Raw genomic sequence first — 23,931 nt, forward strand, 5'->3', positions numbered from 1 at the left:
AGGAAACAAATCAAAAAGGTGATATATGAGTGGAAAATACCACTTCCTGGGAAGAGAAGCTTAACAGTTGAGCGGAGTGATTTTTCCTTGCAGAGATTGTGGAGGACCTGCTTGGGGCATGTTAAGAAGCTGCAATTCAGCATGTTCACAGATGCAATCTAATGGCTTCAGGGCTGGTGCTGGCCATTTATAGGACGGTGTAGTTGGGTGGATGTCTGTGGTTAGGGGCTGCTTTGTTATAGGGATGGAAGTGCACTCAAACTAGCTTATAAAAAAGGACATTTTAGAAGCACATGGGGCATCTCAGAGCATTGCCTGCTTCAAAACCAGAAAGTCAGGTGTCGAGTGGATCGTCCTATCTCCAGACCTTGTAATGTCTCATGCCCCTTCTTTTTTGGGGTTTGCTTCATACTTTTTCTTTTTTAACTCTGCAGACTCGCCTTTTTTCTTTAGCAGCCATTTGGCAGAAAGTTGTCATTGACAGTAAGAGATAGTCACCCCAAGGTCCATTCTGTACCATGCCCTCTGGTCCACATAGGGGTGGCCGAGGAGGGACACCCCTGGGGTTTGGACAGCTCTTCGACAAGGGTCTCAATCATGTGGAGCAAGAAGCTCTAATTCTTTATATGCTGGTTTATAATGCTGATTGTGATTTCTCTAAACTTCATCTCTACCTTTGACGATTTCTACCATTGGAGGTCACGCTTTTAAAAGGCCTTCGCTGACGAAAGAAGGCAGTATTTCCTTCTAGCGCACTCATGGACATTTTCTCCCTGCTCCTTAAAAAGTTTAATCCAGGTGGAATTTAACTTCAGAAAATGTGTGAGAAATGCATCTACCTTAAGATTTCTCAAATCGTTGGCCCGTTGTTCTGACAGCACATATTGATGGAGCCAGCCTTCCCCCGTTGTCCCGAAGACATACACTAAGCCAGTCCGTATGGGTCTGCTTCTTGTCTTTCTTTTCCTATCGCTCTTTCTCTTTCTTCCTGCACAGTTTTGTCTCCGTCATGGGAAGTTCTAATGTGCTTGGTAAAACATTCAAACGGAGTGCCCTGTAAAAATAGAGGTTTTTGTTGTTGTTGTTGTTTCTTACTTTGGTTTCATTTTTAAGAATTAACCAGCATCAGCCTGGATGTTGTGGCTCAGTGGATTGAGTGCTGGCCTGTGAACCAAGGGATCACCAATCAATTCCCACCCAGTCAGGCGCATGCCTGGGTTTCAGGCCAGGTACCCAGTAGGGGGTGTGCAAGAGGCAACTGATTGATATATCCCTTGCACATCAATGTTTCTCTCCCTCTCCTTCTCCCTCCTTTCCCGTCTCTCTAAAAATAAATTTAAAAAAAAACTGGCATCAAAGGCTATTCTTTCAGGAATTTTCCATGCATATCCATTTTACTCAGGCCATTTTATAAGTGAGAACCTGTGTGCACGGGTGTCGCCACAGTGTGCTCGGCGGATGCTGTGCACATCAGCACCCCCAGATGGACCCCATTCCCTGGAACAGCTGCACCCAATACCATCCTGTCAGCACAGCACAATCAGTCCCCTGTTTGTGGACATGCATGGCGTTTCCCCAGAGTTTTTTCCCTCTTACAGAAAAACTGCTCCCAAACCTGTCTTTCTACCTGTGGCATCGTGCACCTGGAACCGTTGTCAGGTGAAGGGGCACGTGCATTTGGGGTTCTATAGCTATCTCCCCACTGCCTTTCAGAGACATCCCCAGCCTGATTTCAGGATCTTTACTCACTAGAGCTTACAGTCTTGAAAGATGTTACATATATAGATGGTATATAGATGATATAGATATAGATATAGATATAGATAGATAAATATCTCCAGTGGATAAAAAAAAGTGTCTTGCTGTCACCTTAGCTCGCATTTCTCCCGTTTTGAGTGAGAATGAACATCCTTTCTTCTTCATTGGTCATTTGTGATGGTTTTTCTGTGAACCACCATATATGTCATTGGCTCTTTTTCATCTGGGCTGCTTGCTTAATTTGTAATTCACATGACATGAAGGGAATTGGTGCTCTGTCTGCTCTCCTCAGCCCTTTTCTGTCTTCCCACCCATTTGTGTCTTCTCATCTACACACAACACAAAGCACACTCACTCACTTTTTAAATCAGCCATTGACCACGTATTAACTGAACTTACTTCTAATGGCTGCTTTGAGCCGAGTCTTCATTCTTTAATAAGTAGGCTCTACCTGAGTGCCTACTGCGCTTGATGCCAGGTAGGCAGACACACGTGTGTTGCCCTCAGACTACATCTGGCCGAAGGGTGGACCCCCCAGCAGGAGTCATAGCTGAGGCAGGAAGAGGTCATCCCTGCCTCCCCAAGCAGTGTGGCAGCTCCCAAGGGGCAGCTGCTCCCCGGCCTGGTGCTGCTCACAGTTAGTGCTCACAAAGTCTGAATGACACTGACTGGGAGCACACAGGACCGTGAGGTCACCCGGACTCTCCTAGGTCCCAGCCAGGATGAGAATATCCTGTTGGCCCTGATCTGTCAGCTCTGTCTCTGCCAAACACCTGGGAATAGCATTGCATAAAACTCATCTTTCTTGTCCTAACTTGGGACTTTGCCCTCAGGGGCCTACACTAAGGCTTTGTGAAGAAGGCTCCTACGGAGCAAGGTCCTCCCCCTCCCCATCCACTGCCACTCTGTGCCCACTCACTGGAATCTTCTCCAGACGTCTTTTCCCTGCCAGCTTCCTTCAATGCTGTGCTTTCTTCTCTCTCCTTTTCATCCCCCTATTCTAGGAAAGACTCTGAGGACTCAGTCACACTAAAGGGTTTATGACAATCTACTGTAATTCAGAAGTCCCCCCCAGGAATCAAAACAGATAGCAAAGCCTTATGTCAAAGTTGGGGCTCTCTGGGGGCAAATGTTGTGAACCTGATGTTTATGGAAGGTTGGGGTGGAGATGATGGGCATTTGGGGAAGTTGCCCTCCATTGCTACCCCACATCTTGCTTCTTGCCTTGCCTGAGCCTGCATCTGACCTGTGCCCTGGGGTTTTGTCTCATCTGGGTACCTCCCAGTCTGTGCCTGGTTCCCAAGACCCTGTTACAATGGACTCGACCACCTTCTCCCCATCTGGTTAGTCATTGAGACTGCTTGTTAAAATGCTGACTTCTGGGTTCCATGCAAGACCTCCTAAACCATATCCCAGAGTGTGGAGTCTGGGAATCAGTATTTTTAACAAGTGGTCCCTATGATCCTGATGAAGAACTAGGTTCGGTAAGTAAGACTGAAGCTTTGCCAGACACCTGGGCTTAGGCTGGACCCTGAGCATCCAGGCTTTGGTTTTGATAGAGTTTCCTTCTTAGCACCTACTTACAAATTTCTTAACCCTAAGACGAGGGTCAGCTGGCAGTTGGCTGCCAACATCTACTGGCTCAGGGACTAGATACCCTTTTCCTACATTGTAGTGAACCCTCATTACCCCCTCAACCCAAGTTGAGGGGTTCTCAGTGTGTTCACCCAGGTGTGCAGTAGCAACATGGAGGTTGGTACATCAGGGATCCTAGAGGGGCTAAAGGACAGGCTCAGAGAGTTCCAGGAAGCCCACCCCTGCCCTCACTAGAATCCCTGCACTGCTCCTGGCCCTGCTCTTCCCAGGCCCTTTGTACGGGCTGCAGCCAGTCCAGAGCTTGTTTCAGGCCAATGTCAAAGGGCCAGGATCTTACCTGCCTCTGATCATCTGTGAAATGGGCATACTCTATGTCAGAGACTGCTGGAAGCTCTTTGTGCCTCATCAGCTATTTGTCCCACCCCCAGGCTACTGCAGCGTTATCCCTGCTTTCCTGTGAGGACATGGGCTGAGTACCACGGCAGTTTGTGTAGATGGTAGACACAGGATTCAAACACCTGTCTGTCTGTCACCAGTGCCTGAGCTCTTAGTAAGAGCTCTAGGCTGCCTCAGAATACCTGAGGACTGTTTTTAAACACCTGGCTGGGTCTCCATTCCATTTCTTTCCTTTCTCATGACAGTGGGGGTCCTGATGTCTCCAAATCTCATTGCTCAGGGGAGCACCCCAGGGCTGGCAGGACTGTACCCCTCACCCCTTCTCCCCCTGCCCAGGCTTGACTCCTGCCAAGCATTTGTCACTGGAAACCTTAGGTATCCAAGGCCTGGGGTCTGTGTTTGCTGAAGCTCAGGGCCCAGTGGCCATGGTCAAGTCTTTCCTGGCTGCCTGAGTCAAGAGGTGCCAGCCCAGGCTCAGCAGCCCTTCCGTAAGCAGCCCTCCCACAGGTCAGACCTGCATGATCCTGCAGAGTGCAGTCCTTCACTGTTAGGGGCTCGGGCAGGGTGTGTGACAAGCCCATTTGCTGAGAGCTCACCTGCTATGCCCCTTCCAGAGGGATCTGAGCTGTGTGTGGACAGGGCCAGGGCAGGCATGGAAGGCCCTGTGGGAGGTGGATCTGGATGAAGCTTCCCAAGCAAGAATCTCTTCAGTCAAGCTGTTCTTCATGTTGCTAGATCATTCAGGAATCATCTGCAGGCCAACAGGGTCTGAAAGCAGCACGGGGCAGTATGGCTCTAGAGCTGGGGGTAGGGGTCATTGCCTGGGTACCCCCTTCCCCGGCCCTGCCTGAGTGACACACCCTAGGTCCTAGTGTCTCAGCTCTTGGTGGAGGCAGTGCTGCCAGTGCCATCCACAGGGTTGCAAAGGCACCTGGGTGGCCCTGGCCCTATTCATGGCACCCTGTCTGGCTCCTGCCTCTCCTTCTGGAGGGCATTCGACCAAGCTTGTCTGACCTCTAGGGGAGTAACAGGCTGGACAGTCAAATGGCACTGCTAGGGCACCAGACATGCTGAGGGAATGTGTCGGCTCAGTCCAGGAAGCATCCTCAGCACAGGTCCTGGCACAATAACAGCCGTTGGATCATGTCACTTCTCTGCCTGAAACTCTGCAATGGCCCTGACCGGTGTGTCTTAGTTGGTTGGGCATTGTGCTGCAAAGCGGAATGTCACCAGTTTGATGCCAGGTCAGGGCACATGCCTGGGTTGTGGGTTCAACCCTTAGTCGGGCATATACAAGAGGCAACCAATTGATGTTTCTCTCTCACATCAATGATTCTCTCCCTCTCTTTCTCCCGCCCTCCCTTCCTCTCTCTCTAAAAATAATTTTTTAAAAAAAAACTCTGCAATGGCTGTCCCTACATTCAAAATAAAAACCAGGGTCCTCACTGTGATCTTTAGGACCCTAGAGCGATGGTCCTTAAACCCAGGCGTACACCAAAATCACTTGGAGGGCTGGTTAAAACTTAGATCATGGGGCCCACCCTTACAGTGCCTGATCCAGGAACTTGGGTAATTTTTGCATTTCTAATGAGTTCCCAGGGGATGCTGATGCTGCTGGTCTGGGCACCCGCTTTGAGAACCACTGCCTTGGATGATCCATCGCAGCCCCTGACCCCTCTGACCCCTTCTTCTACCTCTTTGGACATGCCATACTGCTTGCTGTTCTTTGAAGAGGACAGATCTATGCCTACCTCTGAGATGTTTTATCTTCTTTTCCCTCAGTCTGGAATTCTCTTCCTTCAGGTACACGCATGGCCTGCTCCTTCACTAGTGTAGTAGCCAGCTTCCAATATGGCCCTGATGCACCTGTGTCCTGTCACTCATGCCCTTGTGAGTCCAACCCCCTTCTGCCAGGATTGGTCTGCGTATTTAGTAGAATTTGGCAGTCACGATGGAGCATTACTTCTGGGACTAGGTTAGAAAAGATGGCATGGCTTTACTGCTCTCCCAGCCTTCTCCCTCTCAGGGCAGGCAGCTGCCAGGGGTGAGCAGCCCCGCAGCAGGAGCCCCTGCTCCTGCCACATCCAGTGAGCCATCTTGGAAGTGGTGCCTCCAGCACAGTCAAGCCCTCAATGATGCAAGATGTGATGATACGCTGACTGCAGCCTCATGGGAGAGCCTGCGCCAGAACCACCCAGCTCCACCGCTCCCAATTCCTGACTCACCCAATCTAGGGGACAATAAATGCTTGTTGACTTAAGCTGCCAAGTTTGGAGTCATTTGTGATGCAGCAATAGATAATAATAAATGTGCCTTCCTCATTGGGGCCTTCCCTAGCCGCCTGACCAAAATCACACCCCTTTATAATAACATTTCTTATCCCCCTTCCCTGCTTTATTCTTGTCAGTACGTACCACCGTCTAACCTGGTATGTTTTACTTACTGATTACCTGTCTCCTGGCATGACTTCCTCCCTCTACCCCCCTCAGAAGTATTTTAAATTTTTGTTCATCGAAAATTTTATATATTGGTAGTCAAAAACTAGGATAGCATCATGACTGAGAATGTGAGCTGAAGGAAGAGGGAGGAGTTCAACCTCTCACAGTCCCTGCAGTATCTCCAGTGCCGAGAACAGTGCCAGATGCGGAGGGAGTAGGCCCTCAAATAGAATGATAATTAATAATATATCAGTATATAAAATCACATATTAATACTATAATTAATAACATAATTTATTACATTAAATATCTTTCACATATTTAGGTTATAAACATTTATTATATCATGTAAACTAAAAATGCTAATTATTTGAGTGGCGCACAGATTAAAGCAGCACTGACTGCCGGCAGCTCCCAGAATGCCCCCACTGCGCTCGGAGGTGTTGGTGTGGCCGGCACGTGGTGGTCTTCGCTGTCAGACTGAGTCCCAGCTCTGTCATTTCTCACTGAGGTCTCAGTGTCTTCCATTAAAAATAGAAATGATAGCACCCATTTCATAGTGTTTTGTGACCCCTTTTGTGACCCTTTGTGAAGGGTCACCCAAGGTGGGGGGACTTGAAGTGGGCCAGGTACAAATGGCTGTTCAGAGAATACTAGTTTCCCATTTAATTTTAGGAAGGGGTTAGCAAATCCTGCAGCCTGAGACCCCTAGCTGGGCGTTGATTGCAAAGCCAGGGGCCCACCAAGGAAGCGCTGATGTGTGGGAGTGGATCAGAGGCTCTGCTGCTAAGTGTCCCAAGGGAGGGCAGAGCAAGACCTCCAGGTGCTAACGGCTCCTACAGCTCACTGCAGCTTGCATTCTCCTGGGGGCTGGCCCGACCTCTGGACTGGGACATTGGGACTCCTGTGAGTCTCCTGGGACTTGCCTTCCTCATTAAGATAGAGAACATGGCAGAGCAGCCAGGTAGTAAGCCAGCTCCAGATGAACAGGGACAAAGGCTGGAGATGGGGACAGCAGGGATGCTGTCTGTCTGGCAAAACCTGGGTCCAGCAGACCCTCCTGGTGAGGAAAACAAGGGCCAGGAGAGAAGCCACAGCTGGGGCCACCAACAAAAAAGGGAAAGGAAGAAACAAGAGGTGGGGGAGCAGAGAGAATGAGAAGCCCAGAAAGAGGAGTATAAAAAAAAAAAAAAAGGCAAAGGGAAGGCTGCTACAGGAATCTCAGATTCTAGCCCATGCTGGTACCTGTGGTTATTTCACCTGGTAGCCACTAGGGGCAGCAGAGAGCCACCCTACAGCCAAGGAATGGACCAATCAGGGCCAGGAGTCTACCAGCGGGTGGGGTAGGGGGTTGTTGCAAGGCTACGGGGTGAAGCCAAGACTTACAGGTGAGCCCAAAGCAAATCACTCTAACCAGTGGCCTAGGTCCAGCAACTTGTGGCTTTCCCGCTAGAAGCCAATACCTCTAGTCCAAGCAGGATACAGTCTTAACAAGGCGAAATGAAGTCCAAAAGTGACTGTTGAAAATTAAAACTCCCACCTTATGTGCTGTTTTATTATTAGTATTTCTATTGTTGTTGTTATCTTAAGAAGGGAGGGCACCTCTGTGGCCTGAAAAATAGGTATACATTGCTTCCCACCTTTCAAGTGTACTCTCTTTTCAAAAGTTTTGTTTTACGTAGGGTAGCCACTGTACTCCACTGATGGGGAAATTATAATTTCTGGCCTGTACCTCGGTGGCTAGAATGGCAGCCTCCCTCAGGCTGGTTTGGCCCACAGTCAGTTCGTTTGTGTGTGTGTTGGGCTCCCCTGGTTTCAGTGGAAGAGGTCTGAACTGAATTGGAGTTGCCTTTAGGAAAAAACGTTTCTCCTGACTTGGGTTGGTTGGGGCTTCAACATCTCACTTCTTCCACGCACCTTACCTTGTCCCCAGAGCCTCTGGGACCTGCATGGCAGTGACTCTGTTAGGAGTCTGGATGGTCACCTGGGATGACCTAGAACCCGAGGGGTGGAACCCCAGAGAAGGCAAAAGGGCCTCAATCCAGAGGAATATGGGCCCCAAGCTGCCCCTGCAGTTTTGCTTGGGCTTGGTCAGGGGCCAGGTGTGCTGTAAACAGATGAACACGTCTTTTATTGGAAAAAACCTGGACATGGCTTCCTTCTTGTGGGCAGTATGGTCGTCTGGGTTGATGGTTCCTGCCCTTGGCGAGGTCACTCAGCCAGAGCCCTGGTGGTCCTCTCCAGCTGTCTGCCTGGCCAGGCCTCACTCTGCCCCAGGCTCCAAGTGTTTTTGTGTTTTATTTTATTTTAATTTTTAAAAGATTTTTATTTATTTATTTTAGAGAGAGAAAAAGAAGAAGAAAGAGAGGGAGAGAAACATCAATGTGTGGTTGCTTCTCACATGCCCACCCTACCAGGGACCTGGCCCACAACCCAGGCATGTGTCCTGACTGGGAATAAATCTGGCGACCCTTTGGTTCGCAGGCCTGCACTTAATCCACTGAGCCACACCAGGCAGGGCAGCTTTGTGTTTTAGATTGGCCAGAATGCCAAGACTGGGAGATGGACAGGGGCAGACCCTTTGGGCAGCTGCATTGTCTGTGCTGGAACCCTGGAGGGTTCTCCAATTCCTGGTGTCTGAGTGCCAGTCAGCACATCCTTCTCCCTTGGGGAAGTCGCTGAGCCTGCTCTTCTGTCACTCATAGAAGACCCCATCGCTCTCTTGTTCCTGGTCACACTCTCCCTGCTCCTTCCCTCACTTGTCCTCCATTCTGTTTTCTTTCCCTTGAGAAAGGGAATGGGGAAGGGAAAGGGTCCATATTACCACCCAACTCCTAGAGCCATAAGCTCCTTAAACCCAAACAATGGTTTGGAAAATTTTAAGATCATCCATCAAAGCTGCAGGACAGGAGTATTGAGGCCTAAAAGACCAATTATCCCAACCCCTTCTTTTTGGATTAAGAATTGGAGGACCAGAGAGGGAGAGTGTCTTGCCCCGGGCTGCACAGCAGATGAGAGGCAGAGCTGAGGCAAAACCCCAGTTGTTTTGATCCTAATTGAGTGAAGCCATTGAAAAAGTTTTGCCAGTTTTCATTTTAAATATTTGAGACAAATATTAGAATTATTTGATTAATGTTATATTCATACATTGGGCTAACTTTAAAAATAACTTTATGCTAAGTACTTGTATATGGGCATTTGGCCTAAAGACAATGACTGCCTTGGGTAGACAATGGTATCGATCTCATTTACAGAGGGGGAAACTGAGGCACAGAGGGCACTTGGACAGGGGTACACTGGTGGTAAGAGGTAGAGCTGGGATTCAAACCCAGGCAGTCTAGCTCAAGATCTTCTGCTGTTAATGGATTCTTTCCTCTATTATCCAGCACCTTTAATGATTTTGGAAAGATACTCACAAAAGTCTATGTATGAAAAGAACATACAGTATGATCTTGTTCTCTTTTAAATGTGTGTGTGTGTGTGTGTGTGTGTGTATAAAACAAGTCGACATGTAGATACCAAAGTGTTAGTAGTGATGACTTCCAAGTTGCGGGATTGTGGGTGAGACTACTTTTCTTCTTGTGCTTCCTGTGGCACCCAATGTTACATGATAAGAAAGTATTATTTTCATCACTAGATAATTTTATGAGAAAGTCTGTTCATAGTGGTGAGATGGGTAAAGCTGTGTTCGGGGGACAGCACTATAGCTGCAGTATGAGCTTTCCTTTGGGCTGGATCAGGTAGCTGGGCACCGGAAGAGGGGACCAGTCAGATGCAGCAGTTGTGATTCAAACAAGATATGGAACGAACTGTGGAGATCACCGCCTTTGGCAGAGGGCCACGTCTGTGTACAGACCCCCCGGGCCAGGGCTCTTTCCTCTGTGCCTTGGAGTTTGCAGTGACAGTGGCATCCAGGGAGAAATGGCCAGTTGGCAGTGAGAATTCCAGGACCAGAGACAGAAGGGCTCCAGGACATCCATGAGTCAGCAGCCCATGAGAGGGAGGGAGGGGCACTGGGGAAGGGTTTGGGGGTCCCAGTTGGAAGGCCACCTCTTTCTGGTCCCTGCTGCATGCAGAAGGGCCCCCAGCAGGGAGAAGTTCTGCCATGGGAGTTGAGGAGGGTGTGGGAGCAGAAAGAGCTCCTAGTTCCTGGGTTTAGGGAGGGAGGAAACTGGCCAAGACTATTTTTTCCAGCTCTGATCACCTAGTTCTGCTCTGTGACCCTTGGAGCTTCTACCTTATGGAATTCTGAACGTGATCTTGTTTTTTTCTTTGACCAGAAACCACCTGGGAGCGCCCCAGCAGTTCTCCTGGGATCCCAGCCAGCCCTGGCACTCATAGGAGCTCTCTGCCTCCAACAGGTACTGTTCACCTACCGCTTTGGGGCAGCTGGGGGGTGCTGCACACCCACCTTCACTGGAAGAGTCGAGACTGTGGAGCCTGGGGTCTGAAACCTGGCTGGTGATCTTATGAACCCAACCCAGGAGGGGCCTGGAGGGGTAGGAGGCCCCATAAGCCCATTGCCCCTCCCAGTAGTATTGCCCTGGTAGTGCCGGCAGCAACCTGCTAGCTCACCCTCACTCCCGCTCAGGTGCTTAGGGAGAAGAGTCTGCTGGGTGAGGTGAGACATCAGAACTCTTACCTCTCTGCCAGTGCAGGAGCCTGAAGCAGGGACACGACTGCTCCACATGGTTCCCAAAGGCCACAAGGAGTAGAAATTAAAGGGAGGCAAATTTTTCTAGGGCAGCCTTCAAGCAGAACATTCTGGAAGGGAAATGGGATTCCTTGTGAGGGTATGAGTCCATCAGAAGAGGTATCATTGGGAGGGGGGTGAGATAGATATTCCTGTAATAGGCGAGATGTTTGTTACTCTCAGGAGACATTGGGTTCTGAGACCCCAGGAGATCAGTTGTATGTCACACCAGTGGCGAAAACAGCTTCTGACTTCTTGTGGTTTACGTCTTGTTTTAAATGTCACGTCCTCCAAGAAGCCTTCCTTGACCACTCAATTCAGCTCCCTCACCTAATGACTGAATCCCAGCAGTGTGCTAATTCTTTGCCCTCAGAGAGTCATTCTCCGCAGTAGACTACACGCTTCCTGAGGGTGGGGATTTGACCTCTACTTTTCCTTTAGGGAATCCTTTATGGAACCCTCAGTCCCCAGACAGAGCTTAGCCTCAGTGTGAGTAAATTCATAGACGTCTCCACAGTCATGGTTTTTAACTCCATTTGTTGGTTTTCCACTTTAGGTGTCAACTAGGATGATTATGGGTGTACCTTGGAATTTAAATGTTGGTAACTTTGAACATGTACAGATGTTTGTAGCTGGATAGAGCGGGTGGCATGCAGGAAGGAGGGGCAGAAGCAGCAGTGACATCCTCAGCTCACGGAGGCAGGGGTGAGGGACAGAGGGGAGCTGAGAGCCTCCTTAAACTTCGTGGAATGCAAAGTCATCAGAGAGTTAATAGCGTATCTGACTCATCTTGGGTCGTCAAAGGAAGAGCTAAAATAATAAAAATAAATCAAAAATAAAAACTAACTAGAATCTGAAATCCTGTATCAAGGGAAGGGAAGGGAAGGTGGATGCAGCGAAAGTGGGCCAGACCCCCACCTACAGAGTAGGAGTCTTTTAGACCAGGGGTCCCCAACCCCTGGGCAATGGACCAGTTCTGGTCCATGCTCTGTTAGGTACGAGGCCACACAGCAGGAGGTGAGCAGTGGATGAGTGGGCAAGCGAAGCTTCATCTGTATTTGCAGCCGCTCCCCGACACTCACATTACCGTCTGAGCCGCACCTCCTGTCACATCAGGGAGGCATTAGATTCTCACAGGAGCACAAACTGCGCTGTGATCTGCATATACAAGGGATCTAGGTTGCGTGCTCCTTGTGAGGGTCTAATGCCTGATGATCTGAGGTGGAGCTGAGGCAGTGATGCCAGCGCTGGGGAATGGCTGCGAATACAGATTATCGTTAGCAGAGAGGTTTGACTGCACAGAGACCACAATAAGTCAGTTGCTTGCAGGCTCATATCAAAACCCTATCAGTGAGTGGCCAGTGACAATTAAGCTGCATCTGGTGTCAGGCTGGCTATAAAGCCACCTCTGCCCCCGGTATGTGGAAAAATTGTCTTCCACGAAACCAGTCCCTAGAGCCAAAAGTTTGGGTGCCACTGTTTTAGACATTCTCCACCACTGATGCATAAAGAAACCAAAGTGTGATCAAAGGACATGTTTAGGGATATGAAGGTCGCCCGAGCAGAACTCAAAACTGAATTGAGGGACAGACCTACCTCTGGAGGATCAGCTGAGACACAGGAGGGAGGATGAATGGAGGTTCCCATGGAAAGTTCAGCTAGGCTTTACTTAAAAAAAAAATATATATATATATATATATACATATATATATATATAGGTTTTTAAACTTAAAAACAGAGTTTTTAAACTTAAAAACAGACTTTTTAAAGGAATTGCCCAGTGGGGCAGGGAAATGGGGCATTTCCGGCAGGTTCCTTAGGCACCAGGGAAGTGCTGCACTGGCAGTGACCAGATCAAGTCCCCAGAAACAGACCCGTCCTGTCCTCCCTGTTGTTTGACAACAGGCAGTCCCGGGCACACTGCCTTCTATTTTGACTCTGTGTGTGTGTGTGTGTGTGCGCGCGCGCGCGCTTTAATAAGAGAATGCCAGTGTGAGTAATGTGAGGTGTGGCCCTCTGTCCTAGCTGGCTCCAGGCCAGCCCGACAGGAGGAAGAAACCCAGCTGTCTCTTCCAGCCAGAGTGGTCCCTGGAACAGGACAGGATGGGGACATGGGCAGAGGAGGCTTGGGCGTGGAGCGATGACAGGTGTGAACTGCCACAGCCTGCTGTGCTGGTGAGGCTGGCCAGGGAGCTCGTCCTCTGCGTGGCAGCCACCACCTCTCTAAAGCCTGGTCTCCCCAGGCAGCGTCCTGTCCCCTTCCCACTGTTTGTGTCTTTTGTTCCCCAGAACTAGGGCTGGGAGGCGCTGGCTCAGACCCCCTGGCCTGAGGCCTGGGTGTGACACATGCCTGCCTTCACAGACAAGCACCTAGGACCCTGTCTGCCTAGCACTGAGCTGGGTGCTGGGGCTTCAGGTGTGGCCGATAAAGGTGGGGAGGGGGGTGGAGAGGGTCAGGGTCAGCGATGGGAACTGGCGCGGGTGGGCTTGCAGTCCACTGTGGCCGGAAACCTGCTTTACTCCCCTTTGGAGGTTCGCCGTGCACATCAACATTCTGAAGGCTCAGAGAAGGCTTGAAAGGAGATGCCCGCCTAACTTGGTGCCTCTGTCCCTTTGTTGGTTTGCAGTATACATCCAGTGGTCCCCCCACCATGCCCGTGAAAGATACATGTTCCAAGACCCCTAGTGAATGCCTGAAATCGCATATAGTACCAAGCCCTGTAGATACTATGATAGTTTAATTTGTAAATTAGGCATGGTCAGAGATCAACAACAAAACCTAAGAATAACATAGAACAGTTATAACAATCTACTGTTGTAAAAGTTACAGGAATGTGGCATCGTCAAGGAAAATACGGGCTCCTTGAACATGAGCACTGCGACGCCTCCACACTGATCTGACAACCGAGGGGGCTACTAAGTGACTAAGGGGCGTGGAGACGCTGCACAGAGGGAGGGTCCCCGGAGCAGGACGGGGCAAGAGCTCGTCATGATACTCAGGAAGTCAAGCAATTTAAAATGATGAATTGTTTATTTCTGGAATTTTCCATTTAGTGTTTTTGGATTGTGGTTGACCACGGGTAACTGAAACCGTGGAAATAAAACTGCGGTGAGGGGACCCCTGTGCATGCTTGTTAAACTTCTCTAGTGCAGTGGTTCTCAACTCTGGGGGGATTCGGCCTACCAGGGGACATTTGACAATGTCCGTCATCTCTGGTAGCCACCATTCAGGGGAAGTGCTGCAGGCATCCAGCGGATGGAGGCCAGGGGTGCCACTAACGTCCTGCAGCACCAAGGACAGCACAGCCCCCACGCCTTCCTCCAGGCATTATCGAGCCCCAGTGTCTGCAGTGCCAGGGTGGAGAGGCCAGGTTCTAAGGCAACTCAGAACGCCAGGTTGGCACCGCTCAAGGGTCACTGGGGCACAGACCACGGCCGTGGAAGTGAGGAGCAGCACAGAACATACAGAATGCCGTTCTTTGGTTCTGAGACCCACCTTTCGTTTCCTGCCCCCTCTACATTTGAATGCAGGGGTGGGCAAAAGTAGGTTTACAGTTGTGAGCACGTGAAACACAGAATTTAATTAGTTATTGTATTATTTTCCATATGAACAACTGTAAACCTACTTTTGCCCCCCCCCCCCCCCCCCCCCGATCTTGGAAGTCAGGTGCACCCTGCAGTCCGTGGTGTATCCCGGTTTAATTAGAAGCATCTTTTTCTTCTTTCTGGGTGTGCTTAGAAATAAGGGTGCCTCTCCATCAGTGCCGTCTTAGATTTGGAAGTTACAACTTGTTAGACTGGGGCCTCAGGCACCACGCGTCTCCTCGCCAGGCTTCACTCTGCCAGCTCACAAACAAAGAGCCCAGAGGAGGGTCCCTCCGAGCCTGTCATTGGCCTCGCTCTCTGCTCTCCACCCCAGGGCACGAGCACACGCCAGCTCTCCATCCACTCTCTGGGTTAGAAGGGAAGAAGACCCGCCAGGATCCAGGATGTTTTGACATCTTCCCTAGTTGTTTTTAACCTAAACGTCATAACAAGAATAAAGTAATTGCCATGTTGGTTTTCTCTCTACGGGGAGCACTGGGTTTTTTGCGGCTATTCTCTCATTCCGTTTCACAAGCAGCTTTCAGAAGATTGAATTTCATTGTGGGGAGAGAAAGAGTCTCAGTGAGAACAGGAAGTTGCTTACAAAGGGAGCTGACCCATCCTCGTGGGTCTGAGGTCACTGACCCCTCTCCTGGAGGCCACTCAGGGCCCTGGGTCCTGGCCGCTTTTGTTCGGCTCGTGCTTCGCAAGCAGCAGTGAAGGCGTTTCAAACCTTTTCATTAAAACAATGTGCCAGGTGCTGTTCTCTGTCCTGGGGAGGTAGCCACAGACAAGCCAGACCTGTGTGGTCCCCACCCCCAGGAACCTCCATCTGGTGGGGGCGATGGACAAAGAAGTGCACACAAAATATGCCAGGATTTCCTTGTATTTCCAGTGCGAGGAGTGAGAACAGGGCTGAGGGCCTGCAGAGTCGGGGAAGGGGAAGGTGCTGGGGAGGAAGGGAGAGCACAGGGGAAGCTTTGAAGACAGTGAGACGAGTAGGTGTGGGGGGTGGTGAAATGTGCTGGGCGGGGGGACAGCTAGTGCAACGGCCCTGGGGCAGGCCTGATCTTGGCGTGTTTGATAACAGAAAGCAGCCAACAGAAGAAGGTGTTGGGATTTCATTCTGAACGTGGGTCCGTGTGCTGGTAAAAGCAAAGTTCAGTGGAGATGTCTTGTCTTCAGGAGAAGCTGCCTCCCTGAAGCAGCCGGGCAGCCTGGGGCTCGGTCAAGACTGCTCTTGGTTGGCTGTGATGGGCGTTGGGGCACTTACCTGCAGGGTAGTTTGGGAGGGGGCGAGGGTGATGTGGAAAACTCAACCACATTTATTGACCATGGATATCTGATAGGGTCACTCTTGAAGAACTTGGAAAATCAGGGTAGGAAAAATGTCCGTGAGAACCACAAGTTAGCCCAACCAAACTGAGACACCCTCCCCTTCCTGGACTTGGTGTCAGGGTGTTTTGGGTTGGGGAGAGGGTTGGTGAAGAAGGCTGTGGGGGAGGTTTTACTTCTGAGTTGTAGCTTCATGAGCTTCTGGAGAGGGCCACCTACAGGCAGGGTTTGGGAAGCACATCCATGCCAGTTGCCGGCTGGGGAGAGGGCTGAGAACTCGCCCAGAGCTCCCACAAATTGGATTCCACTCTCTGAATGGAGTGTTCTAGTAGGGTCCACGCTGGGCTGCTGGGCTGCTGGGCTGCTGGGCTGCTGGGCCGGGGATGTTCCCTCTGGCATCCTTTATCACTGGAGCTGTGGGAGCTGTGTTTTTTCATTAGCCTTGGCTGGAGACAGTTAATGCCGGCCCTTCTGGGTGAAGTCCACACAAGTAACGTTTAAACCCAAACAAAATACCTAAGGTGCTATTAGGTAACCACTGCAAATGTTAAAAGTCATCTTTGGGCTGGTTTAGTATGCTGATTTGAGAGGGAGAAATAGTAGCAGGCAGAGGGAAAGAAAATGAGGTTCTGGGCGTTTCCCACGTGAGTCGCTGGGGAGAAGCGATAGCCGTGTGCAGCAGTGTGTCTGGCAGAACCGTCTGTGGTGACAGGGATGTTCTGGGTCTGAACGGTATGAAGTGGCAGCCACTGGGCCAGGCAGTTAATGGGTACTGGAAACGTGACCAGTGTTACCGAGGAACTGCATTTTTAATTTAGTTTAACTTAATACCTTCTTTATTTGGGAATAATTTTAGAGTTACAGAAGCATTGTGAAGACAGTACAGAGAATTCTTGTATATCCTTTACTCAGTTCCCCCTAATGCTACCGTCTCACGTAACCATGGTACATTTGTCAAAACTAAGAAAGGAACGTTGTACATTACTGTTAACGAAACTAGATTTTATTTGGTTTCACCAATTTTTCCAGGATTGTTCTTTTTCTTTTCTAGGATCTAATCTTGGTACCACATTGCATTTAGTTTTTATTTAATTTTTTTTATCCTCACCCAAGGATATGTTTATTGATTTTAGGGAGAGGGGAAGGGAGGGAGAGAAAGAAAGTGAGAGAGAGAGAGAGAGAGAGAGAGAGAGTTCAGTTGCCTCCTGTGTGCACCACGACTGGGGGTCGAGCCTGCAGCCCAGGTCTGTGCCCTAAATGGGAATCAAACCCATGGTCTTTTGGTGTATGGGACGATGCTCTAACAAACTGAGCCACCAAGCCAGGGTTTATTTAATTTTTTAGAATTTAAGTAGCCACCTGTGGCTAGCAGCTACCTCTTCAGTCTGGGCAGGTGTGGAGAGTGAATTCCTTTCTGAGCTTCTGGGCCAGGGATGTGCATTGAACTTGCACTTGTGTGTGTGTATTTAAGATGGAGGAAATCCTTTACTGAGTTTCCCTTGGGGGCAGGGGGTCATCAGGAAACCTGGGTTCAGGTTCTGACTTTGCCCAGTCTTGGTGCTTGAGCACACTGAGGAGGGATCATCCTCAGGTAAGCAGCCCGCCTCCTGCAATGCCAGAGAAGCCAGGTCAAAGGGGACCAGGGAGAGCCTGCCTTTGCATCTGTGGAGCCGGCAGGAGTGCATGCAAACAGAGAGAGCACCTCTCCTGAGCAGAGGACCTCTGAGGAAAGGTCCCCAAAACCAGGACTGCACTAGTGCCACACTTTCTTCTCTAGGTCAGGAAGCCCCAGACACCTGTCCTCTCCCACACAGGAGCCAATCCAGGTCCTCATTCCAGAGTCAGCAAGCTGCGAGGCCCGCAGGCCCATCGATGCTGGCTTCAGGGAGGGCCATGGCTCCCCCTGTTGGAAGGGGCATGCATGTTCCTTTAGAAACTGTTCTCATCTCCAAGGCCCAGGGGACCTCACAAAGGCCAGTTTAATCTTTGAGGGCCTGGGGAAAAGCCCCAGGTATTAACCACCCACAACCACAGGGACAAATAGATGTATTGTGAGTTCTGTTGTGGGGAATGCAGTTTACGTCTTAGACAAACAGGGGAGACAGTGGGGACCAGGTGGCCAGACAGAAGTTTCCAGACCAGAAGGCTATAAATATAAAACTGCTTCTCTAAACAGGCCAGGCTGGATGCTGAACACCCCTGGGAAGGTGAACATGATGCTAGAAGAGCGACTTCCAAGCCTTAGTGGGTGCGATGGTGGCTGTGGGGGATGCAGGGACAGAGTCAGCAGGGATGTGAGCACACAGCTGACCACTGTGTTTGCCTGACTTCCAAACCTGCCTCCGACAGCTGCCGTCACGATTCCCAAAGTGGGTGCCATGGTATTCTGGGTATTCTGCCCAAAACAGACCCTGTGTCCCTCTAAGTGTAGGACTAATGCCAACGGTGGCCTCATCGGACATTCACAGAGAACACCGCATGTTCTAAAAGGCTTCCTGTAAACAAGACAGTTTAAATCTGAATAGTAGGGGCATTTGTCCCAAATTCTTTGGACCTTTTACCTTCACTGCTTATCATCATAATAAACATCCCGCAGAATCGGGGTGACGTGTCCCCGCAGGGAAATGGTCTACTCCACAGTGTTGAACATGTGATGGGAGGGAGGGTGGCAGGGAAGAGATTTCAGGAACAAGGCCTCTGGGTACCCTGGGGTCATAACCTTGGGAAAGAAGTTCCTGTGTTTATTCCAGAGATACGGGAGATTCAGTCAGACGTGAAGGAGGGAAGAGAGGCATGTCTGGGGATGATTTTCTTGCTTGGAAAAGCACATCTACTCTTTGGGTATCTTTAAGGAGCAGGGGCTTAGAGGGCAGGGCTGGGCAGTGCTGGTCCATCGAGCCCTTGGGACGGAGAATCCTGGGCAGCAGAAGTCGCTGGCCGTTCTCTCTTACTTCATGTGTCTCTTAACAACCCGTCCTGTGTGTCTTTTTTGCTTTTAACCACTTCCCTCTTCTTCCACCCCTGAAGACCTCCTTCTTCTCCCTTCTACCCAAACATCTGCCCCTTCCTCTCGTTACACATCCCCAGGCTCTCTCGGTGGTTCTGTGTAACTGCCCACAAAGAGGAATCAAACACTTGCTTGTATGTGCTTACATTTGTATCTGAAGTTACTAAAGTTACTAGATAGAGCTTCTTGTTCCCTTTTCTTATCTTAAAAACAGCTAATTTGGCATTTTACATTTTTTTCTTGTATCCCAAACTCAATTATGTCCCTTATGGTTACGAGTGATCTTTGATCTATTTTATCTTATCCCCCACCCCCCGAAAGCTGCAGGCCTCCAAAACACCCACTCTGGCCTCGCTAGTTTTGTCTCGTGGTAACCCTTGATAAGCTGGGAGCCTGCAGGACTGGGCATGCCAATGAGGAGGGCATTTGGGTGATCCCTGACTGTCCCAGTCCCCACTGATCACTTTTCTGAATGTGCCACTGAGTGAAATGCAGCAAGACAGGGCGTCAGAGGGTAGCCGCTGTGTGGGGAGAAATGGTTGAATGGAAAATTATTTTTTCTTTCCCAGTAATTGTTTTGACATGAGCAGTAATTAGCCAACAGCTGACAGCCCAGAGCTCAAGCAAGAACAAGAGCATGGATTAGGGGCAGAATGCCCTGCGCTAGACAGCTCCTGGCTGCCGCCAGCGCAAGCCAGCAGCCTGGGGACACTGGGTGCAGGAGGAAGGGAGCTGTGGGCTGAGGGTGCACCTGAGGTGCTGTGGAGGGCGTACGGAGAGGTCAGCAGGGCAGAGCCGGGGGCAGCCTTGGTTTACTGGGATCCCACCCCATCAGAGGCAGTGACTGATTCCCAGCCAAGGCCTGCTCGGGTAAGAACGTCCGTGTTTTGTTGCCGTGGTCACACCGAGTGGGGGTTCTGTTTCTGCTGTCGTGGACAGATTTCAGGATCAGGGCAGTGTGGGCCCTGGGTGATGAGCTGGGAAACTCACCGCCTGTCTCTGTACTGTGGTGCCGGTTGTGCCCAGGAGTCTCTGTGCTGAGAGTTTGCATGCGTTTGCGCATCTGACCCTCTGGGTCCAGGGCCTTTCGGAGGCGGGTCATTTTCCAAAGGTCTTACTCATTTGGGTGTTTCCTAGTGTCCTTTAAAGCCATTTTTGATGATTTGAATCTTATGGAAGGTTTTGTATTTATTAGCATAGACTATAAATTATATGTTCCTGCACTAAAACAAAGTCTCTACAAGGTTGGTTATGCTTATGTTTTCTTTCTAATTCCCAATCTGAGCATTTGTGTTCTCTTTCAGTCTCAAATTACACAGGCTGATCTGCCTTGTGTAGCGTTGTGACCGTTCTGCACCCTCCCCCCACCCCCCACCCGCCAACCAAACACACACAGACCCAGCCAGGGGGTCAGTGTTGTCCTGTCTCCTAGCTCATGGACTCCCAGTGCCATCTTATACTTCTCTCTCGTGTTTTCCTTTGCTTTGTTCCATTGGCTTTTGAATTTTTTCTAAGTTTTAAAATCAAATGTTTAGTTCATTTATTTTTATTTGTCCTTGGCTTTGGTAACAAAATAATTAAGGCTATAGATTTCCCTCCAAATATAATTTAGGCTTTGTCCCATTTGTTTTTGCTATGTTCTTTCTCATTATCTTCTAAATATTGTATAATTATTGTTTTAAATTTCTCTTTGACCTGAGATGATTTGACAGGGTATTTTCTTAAATTTCTCAGCATGAGGGAGTTGGGGGGATGGGGTATTGTGTATTTGTTCTTTTATTATTAATATCTACTTTTATTTCTGCTCAAAGAACGTGGCTTGTGTTCTCTATGCCTTTTGCAATTTATTGATACTTTATTTGTGGTTTAAATATGCCCAACTTTTTCTTCCTAATGTTCCATGGCTTCTTGACAACAGATAGTATCTTTGTTTGCAGGGTATTGTGTTTCATACATCTGATTCAATGAGCACTTTAAATTAAATTACCGAGATTTTCCACATCCTCACTTCTGTCTTCTAATGAGCCCCAGTCTGAACGCGGTGCGTGAAGCTTTCCTACTGTTCTCCTTAGGTTTTTCCAGCCTTGGTGTTCTTTCCCTTTCAGTGCTGTGCTGCTTGATAGGGGACATCTCTCGAATGTTTTGCCTTCAGCTGAGGCTGTGTTTAATGTCAGTCTAATGTCCTTGGTGCCATAGCTTATGCCAGTGTGAGTAGATTGCCCTTCCCACACCCCCCACCCCCCACCGGGCATGGCATTCTCTGAAGCTCATGGAATCCTGGTCCCCTATTTACCTGGGGGACTCCTGGGTGGTGTCAGCATTTGACCAGCTGCCTGAGAGGCAAGTTAAAACAGGACTGTGGCTGCTCACGTGGGGTTGATTTATTTCTTGTTGCTTCCCAAGCCACTGCCCTGGGGGCCAACCCTGTGCTCACCGTCTTTAGAGTGTGAGGCCAACCTCCCAGGTCAGGGAGCAGCCCAGCTGCCTGCAGGGTTCTGCTGAGTATGGCTCTGTCCCCAGGTGCCCATGGAGTGTTCACTGCAAGAAGTGGAGGTGGGGGCACCCCCAGAATGAGGAAGGATCTCCATGGGTAGCCTTCGTCACCCCATTGCCTGCCTCCCACCCTAGCCACTCCAGACGAGTAGGGGTTGCTGACTTCCAGTCGTTCTCCCCTCTGCTTCCTGCCACACGGCGGAGCTCTTGTCACGCAGCTGCCATCTGGACATTGGTTTGTTCATCTCTCGCCAGTCCAACCTGCAAAGAATCTGCGTTGTGGCCCTTCCTCCAGCAGGCTTTCTTGGTCTCCAGGGATCATGCAGTCGTGGGGTTCGAGGTGACTAGATTCAGGAACAGGGCAGGAAACCTCCCTCTCCCCACCCACACCCTTTTTCAGGAAGTCCTTTAGAATTTACAGACCCATTTTGCAAGTACTGTCTCATTTGATTTTCATCCCAACAAAGGTAGGTTTGGCGACTGGGTAGACTTACCCCATTTTATGGATAGGAAGCGGAGGCTCATTGAGAAGGAGCCACTCCTGAGCTCACCGCTGTACCCTGAGAGCAGCAGCACCACCTTTGGGAACTGAGAATGCACGGCCCTGACCTCGGGGAGGGCAGAGACAGACGGTGGCGGCTGCAGGTCGGCTGTGCCGCCAGCCACTCTGTTAGCTCACACTGGAAGCATGAGTGAATGTCACAGAGGAAGAATTTTAGAGCCTTGAATTTTTTTTCCTTCCTTAACCTTGGGAAAACCGACTCAAGAAGGATGTCCTATTATCACCAGGCTATTAATTGTCAAAGCCAGTTGTCATGGAAACCAGTAAACAGAGTCCTCTTTCTGTTATGGCCATACAGCACAGGGCAGAGAGGGTACAGAGGGCCTCAGAGAGGTTTGTCAGGGGGAATTACAGGAAGGGGCTGGCAGGGCCTCCTGACTCCAGAGAAAGAGACTGGACCCTTGATTTGCACCAGTGACCACAACCGGGGTGACATTTTCGGTGATGGCCATTGGCTTATCATGGCCTCCCCTCTTTTGAGCACATTCTTTTTCCTCTCTGGTTCACGAGGTCCCCCAATAGGTCAGTCATGGGGTGTGGGGGATTAGGGAGATGCTGCCGGTCTCTGTGAATGCTGGTGAGAGGACGGGAAGTGGTCCAGCCACCAAGGCCTCCCAGCACCAGGTGCATGGGGGGCCAGGGCTGCGCTGCAGAAAGCCAGAGGCGCCTGTCTCTGGCCAGCACAGCGTCTCAGCAGTGCTTCTGTCCCCACAGTGAATGGACACCACGCATTGGGGACCCCAGCGCACCCCCCCGAGACTGCCCACATGAGTGTCCGCAAATCCACCGGTGATTCCCAGGTAAGAGGTCCTGTTATGGGAGGTAGGGGTGGACATCGATGCAGGATTGGGGAGGTGTCATTAAAATGGGTACAGGGTGGGGGTGAAGCTGGCTACAGACAGCCCACTTCTGCCCTGAGTACTTGGTCCCTCTGGGTCATTCCACTGCACCGTGGTTGGGGGAGAGTGGGCGGTTGTGGTTTCCTCGGTTTCCCCTAGATGTTGGGGGTGGTGTGGAGTGGGGGAGGGGATGGGCTATAGACGCTGCAAGGGCCGGGGTCCCTCTTGCTGTCCGGGTTCCTGATGCGTAGAGTCTTGGTTTTCCACAACTTTGAGAATATGGACAAGGCCCGGACCTGTTCCTTTTCTGCCCATTCCCGTCCTGCCCCGGACCTGACCCAGAACGGGATTTTGTGAAATGTTTGATCGCAGTCTGATCCGGCATGGAGACAGCAAGGGGCTGGAACGGAGTGGGAGCGTGTGTTCAGATTCCCAAACTGCTTTTGTTTGCACATCGTCTCGGCAGGCACTTGTGCAGACACGCGAGCTAGGTGGCAGTGCCATTCCCGCGTCACGGATGAGGTCACCGAGGCCCAGACTGGCTACGCGACTACTCGTGCAGATCGACATGATCACTAGGCGGCCAGACTGGACCCTGGTGCTGAGCCCCAGGGCTCTCAGTTGCGATAAGCTGTGTCCAGAGAACTGAGGCCTGGTCTTACTTAGTTGGTTTGTAAATTATCTATAAGATGTTCTCAGCGAAGCCCCCAAACCCCATCATCCCTTTCTGGGAATTAAAGTGGTAGGCCCCAGGGTGGTGGTGGGGGTGGTGGTGATGGTGAGGATGGTGACAATGACGACGACGATGACAATGACGACAGCTGCTTGTTCGCAGCAACAAGTACGTGTGGTCCCAGAAAGGAAGACCGTGGGGTCTGGTACTACGGCCCCGAAAGGGAGCACGTGGCTGTAACGCATCAAGAGCACTCATTTGCAGAAACGTAATCATGTTGTTGTCCCGGACGTTCAGCACTGGGCGCAGGGTGAACTCCGTTAATACTCTGGGAAAGAATTTGGACATGCGTGTGGGCCAAGGCTTCTTGGACTTGAGACTCATCCAGGCCTCTTGTTAGAATGCAGACTCTGGTTCAGGAGGCTTAGGAAGGGGCCCGAGGTTCTGTGTTTCCAGCCAATCCCCAGATGATGCTGCTGACCAGGGGGCGCGCCTTGGGCAGCGAGGATCTAGGCGCCGTCAATGGTGCACACTCGTGTGTGTGTGTGTGTGTGTG

The 23,931-nt window shown here is 50.3% G+C and overlaps 1 protein-coding gene across 7 annotated transcripts in view; it reads left to right on the forward strand.

The window, feature by feature from the left end:
• GAS7 (growth arrest specific 7) overlaps positions 1-23,931 on the forward strand; it is a 206,138-nt gene that overhangs the window by 142,663 nt on the left and 39,544 nt on the right. For 6 of the 7 annotated variants that reach the window (XM_024565191.4, XM_045199096.3, XM_045199094.2 and 3 more), the window contains exons 3-4: positions 10,469-10,549; positions 22,578-22,663. In XM_024565191.4, the coding sequence (XP_024420959.1) occupies positions 10,469-10,549; positions 22,578-22,663 (167 nt within the window). Of the gene's footprint in view, positions 1-10,468; positions 10,550-19,336; positions 19,679-22,577; positions 22,664-23,931 lie in introns of those variants that run through there. The other variant, XM_045199097.3, reaches the window with a different exon arrangement.

Source organism: Desmodus rotundus, chromosome 9 (genome assembly GCF_022682495.2).
Source record: "Desmodus rotundus isolate HL8 chromosome 9, HLdesRot8A.1, whole genome shotgun sequence".
NCBI lineage: Eukaryota > Metazoa > Chordata > Mammalia > Chiroptera > Phyllostomidae > Desmodus > Desmodus rotundus.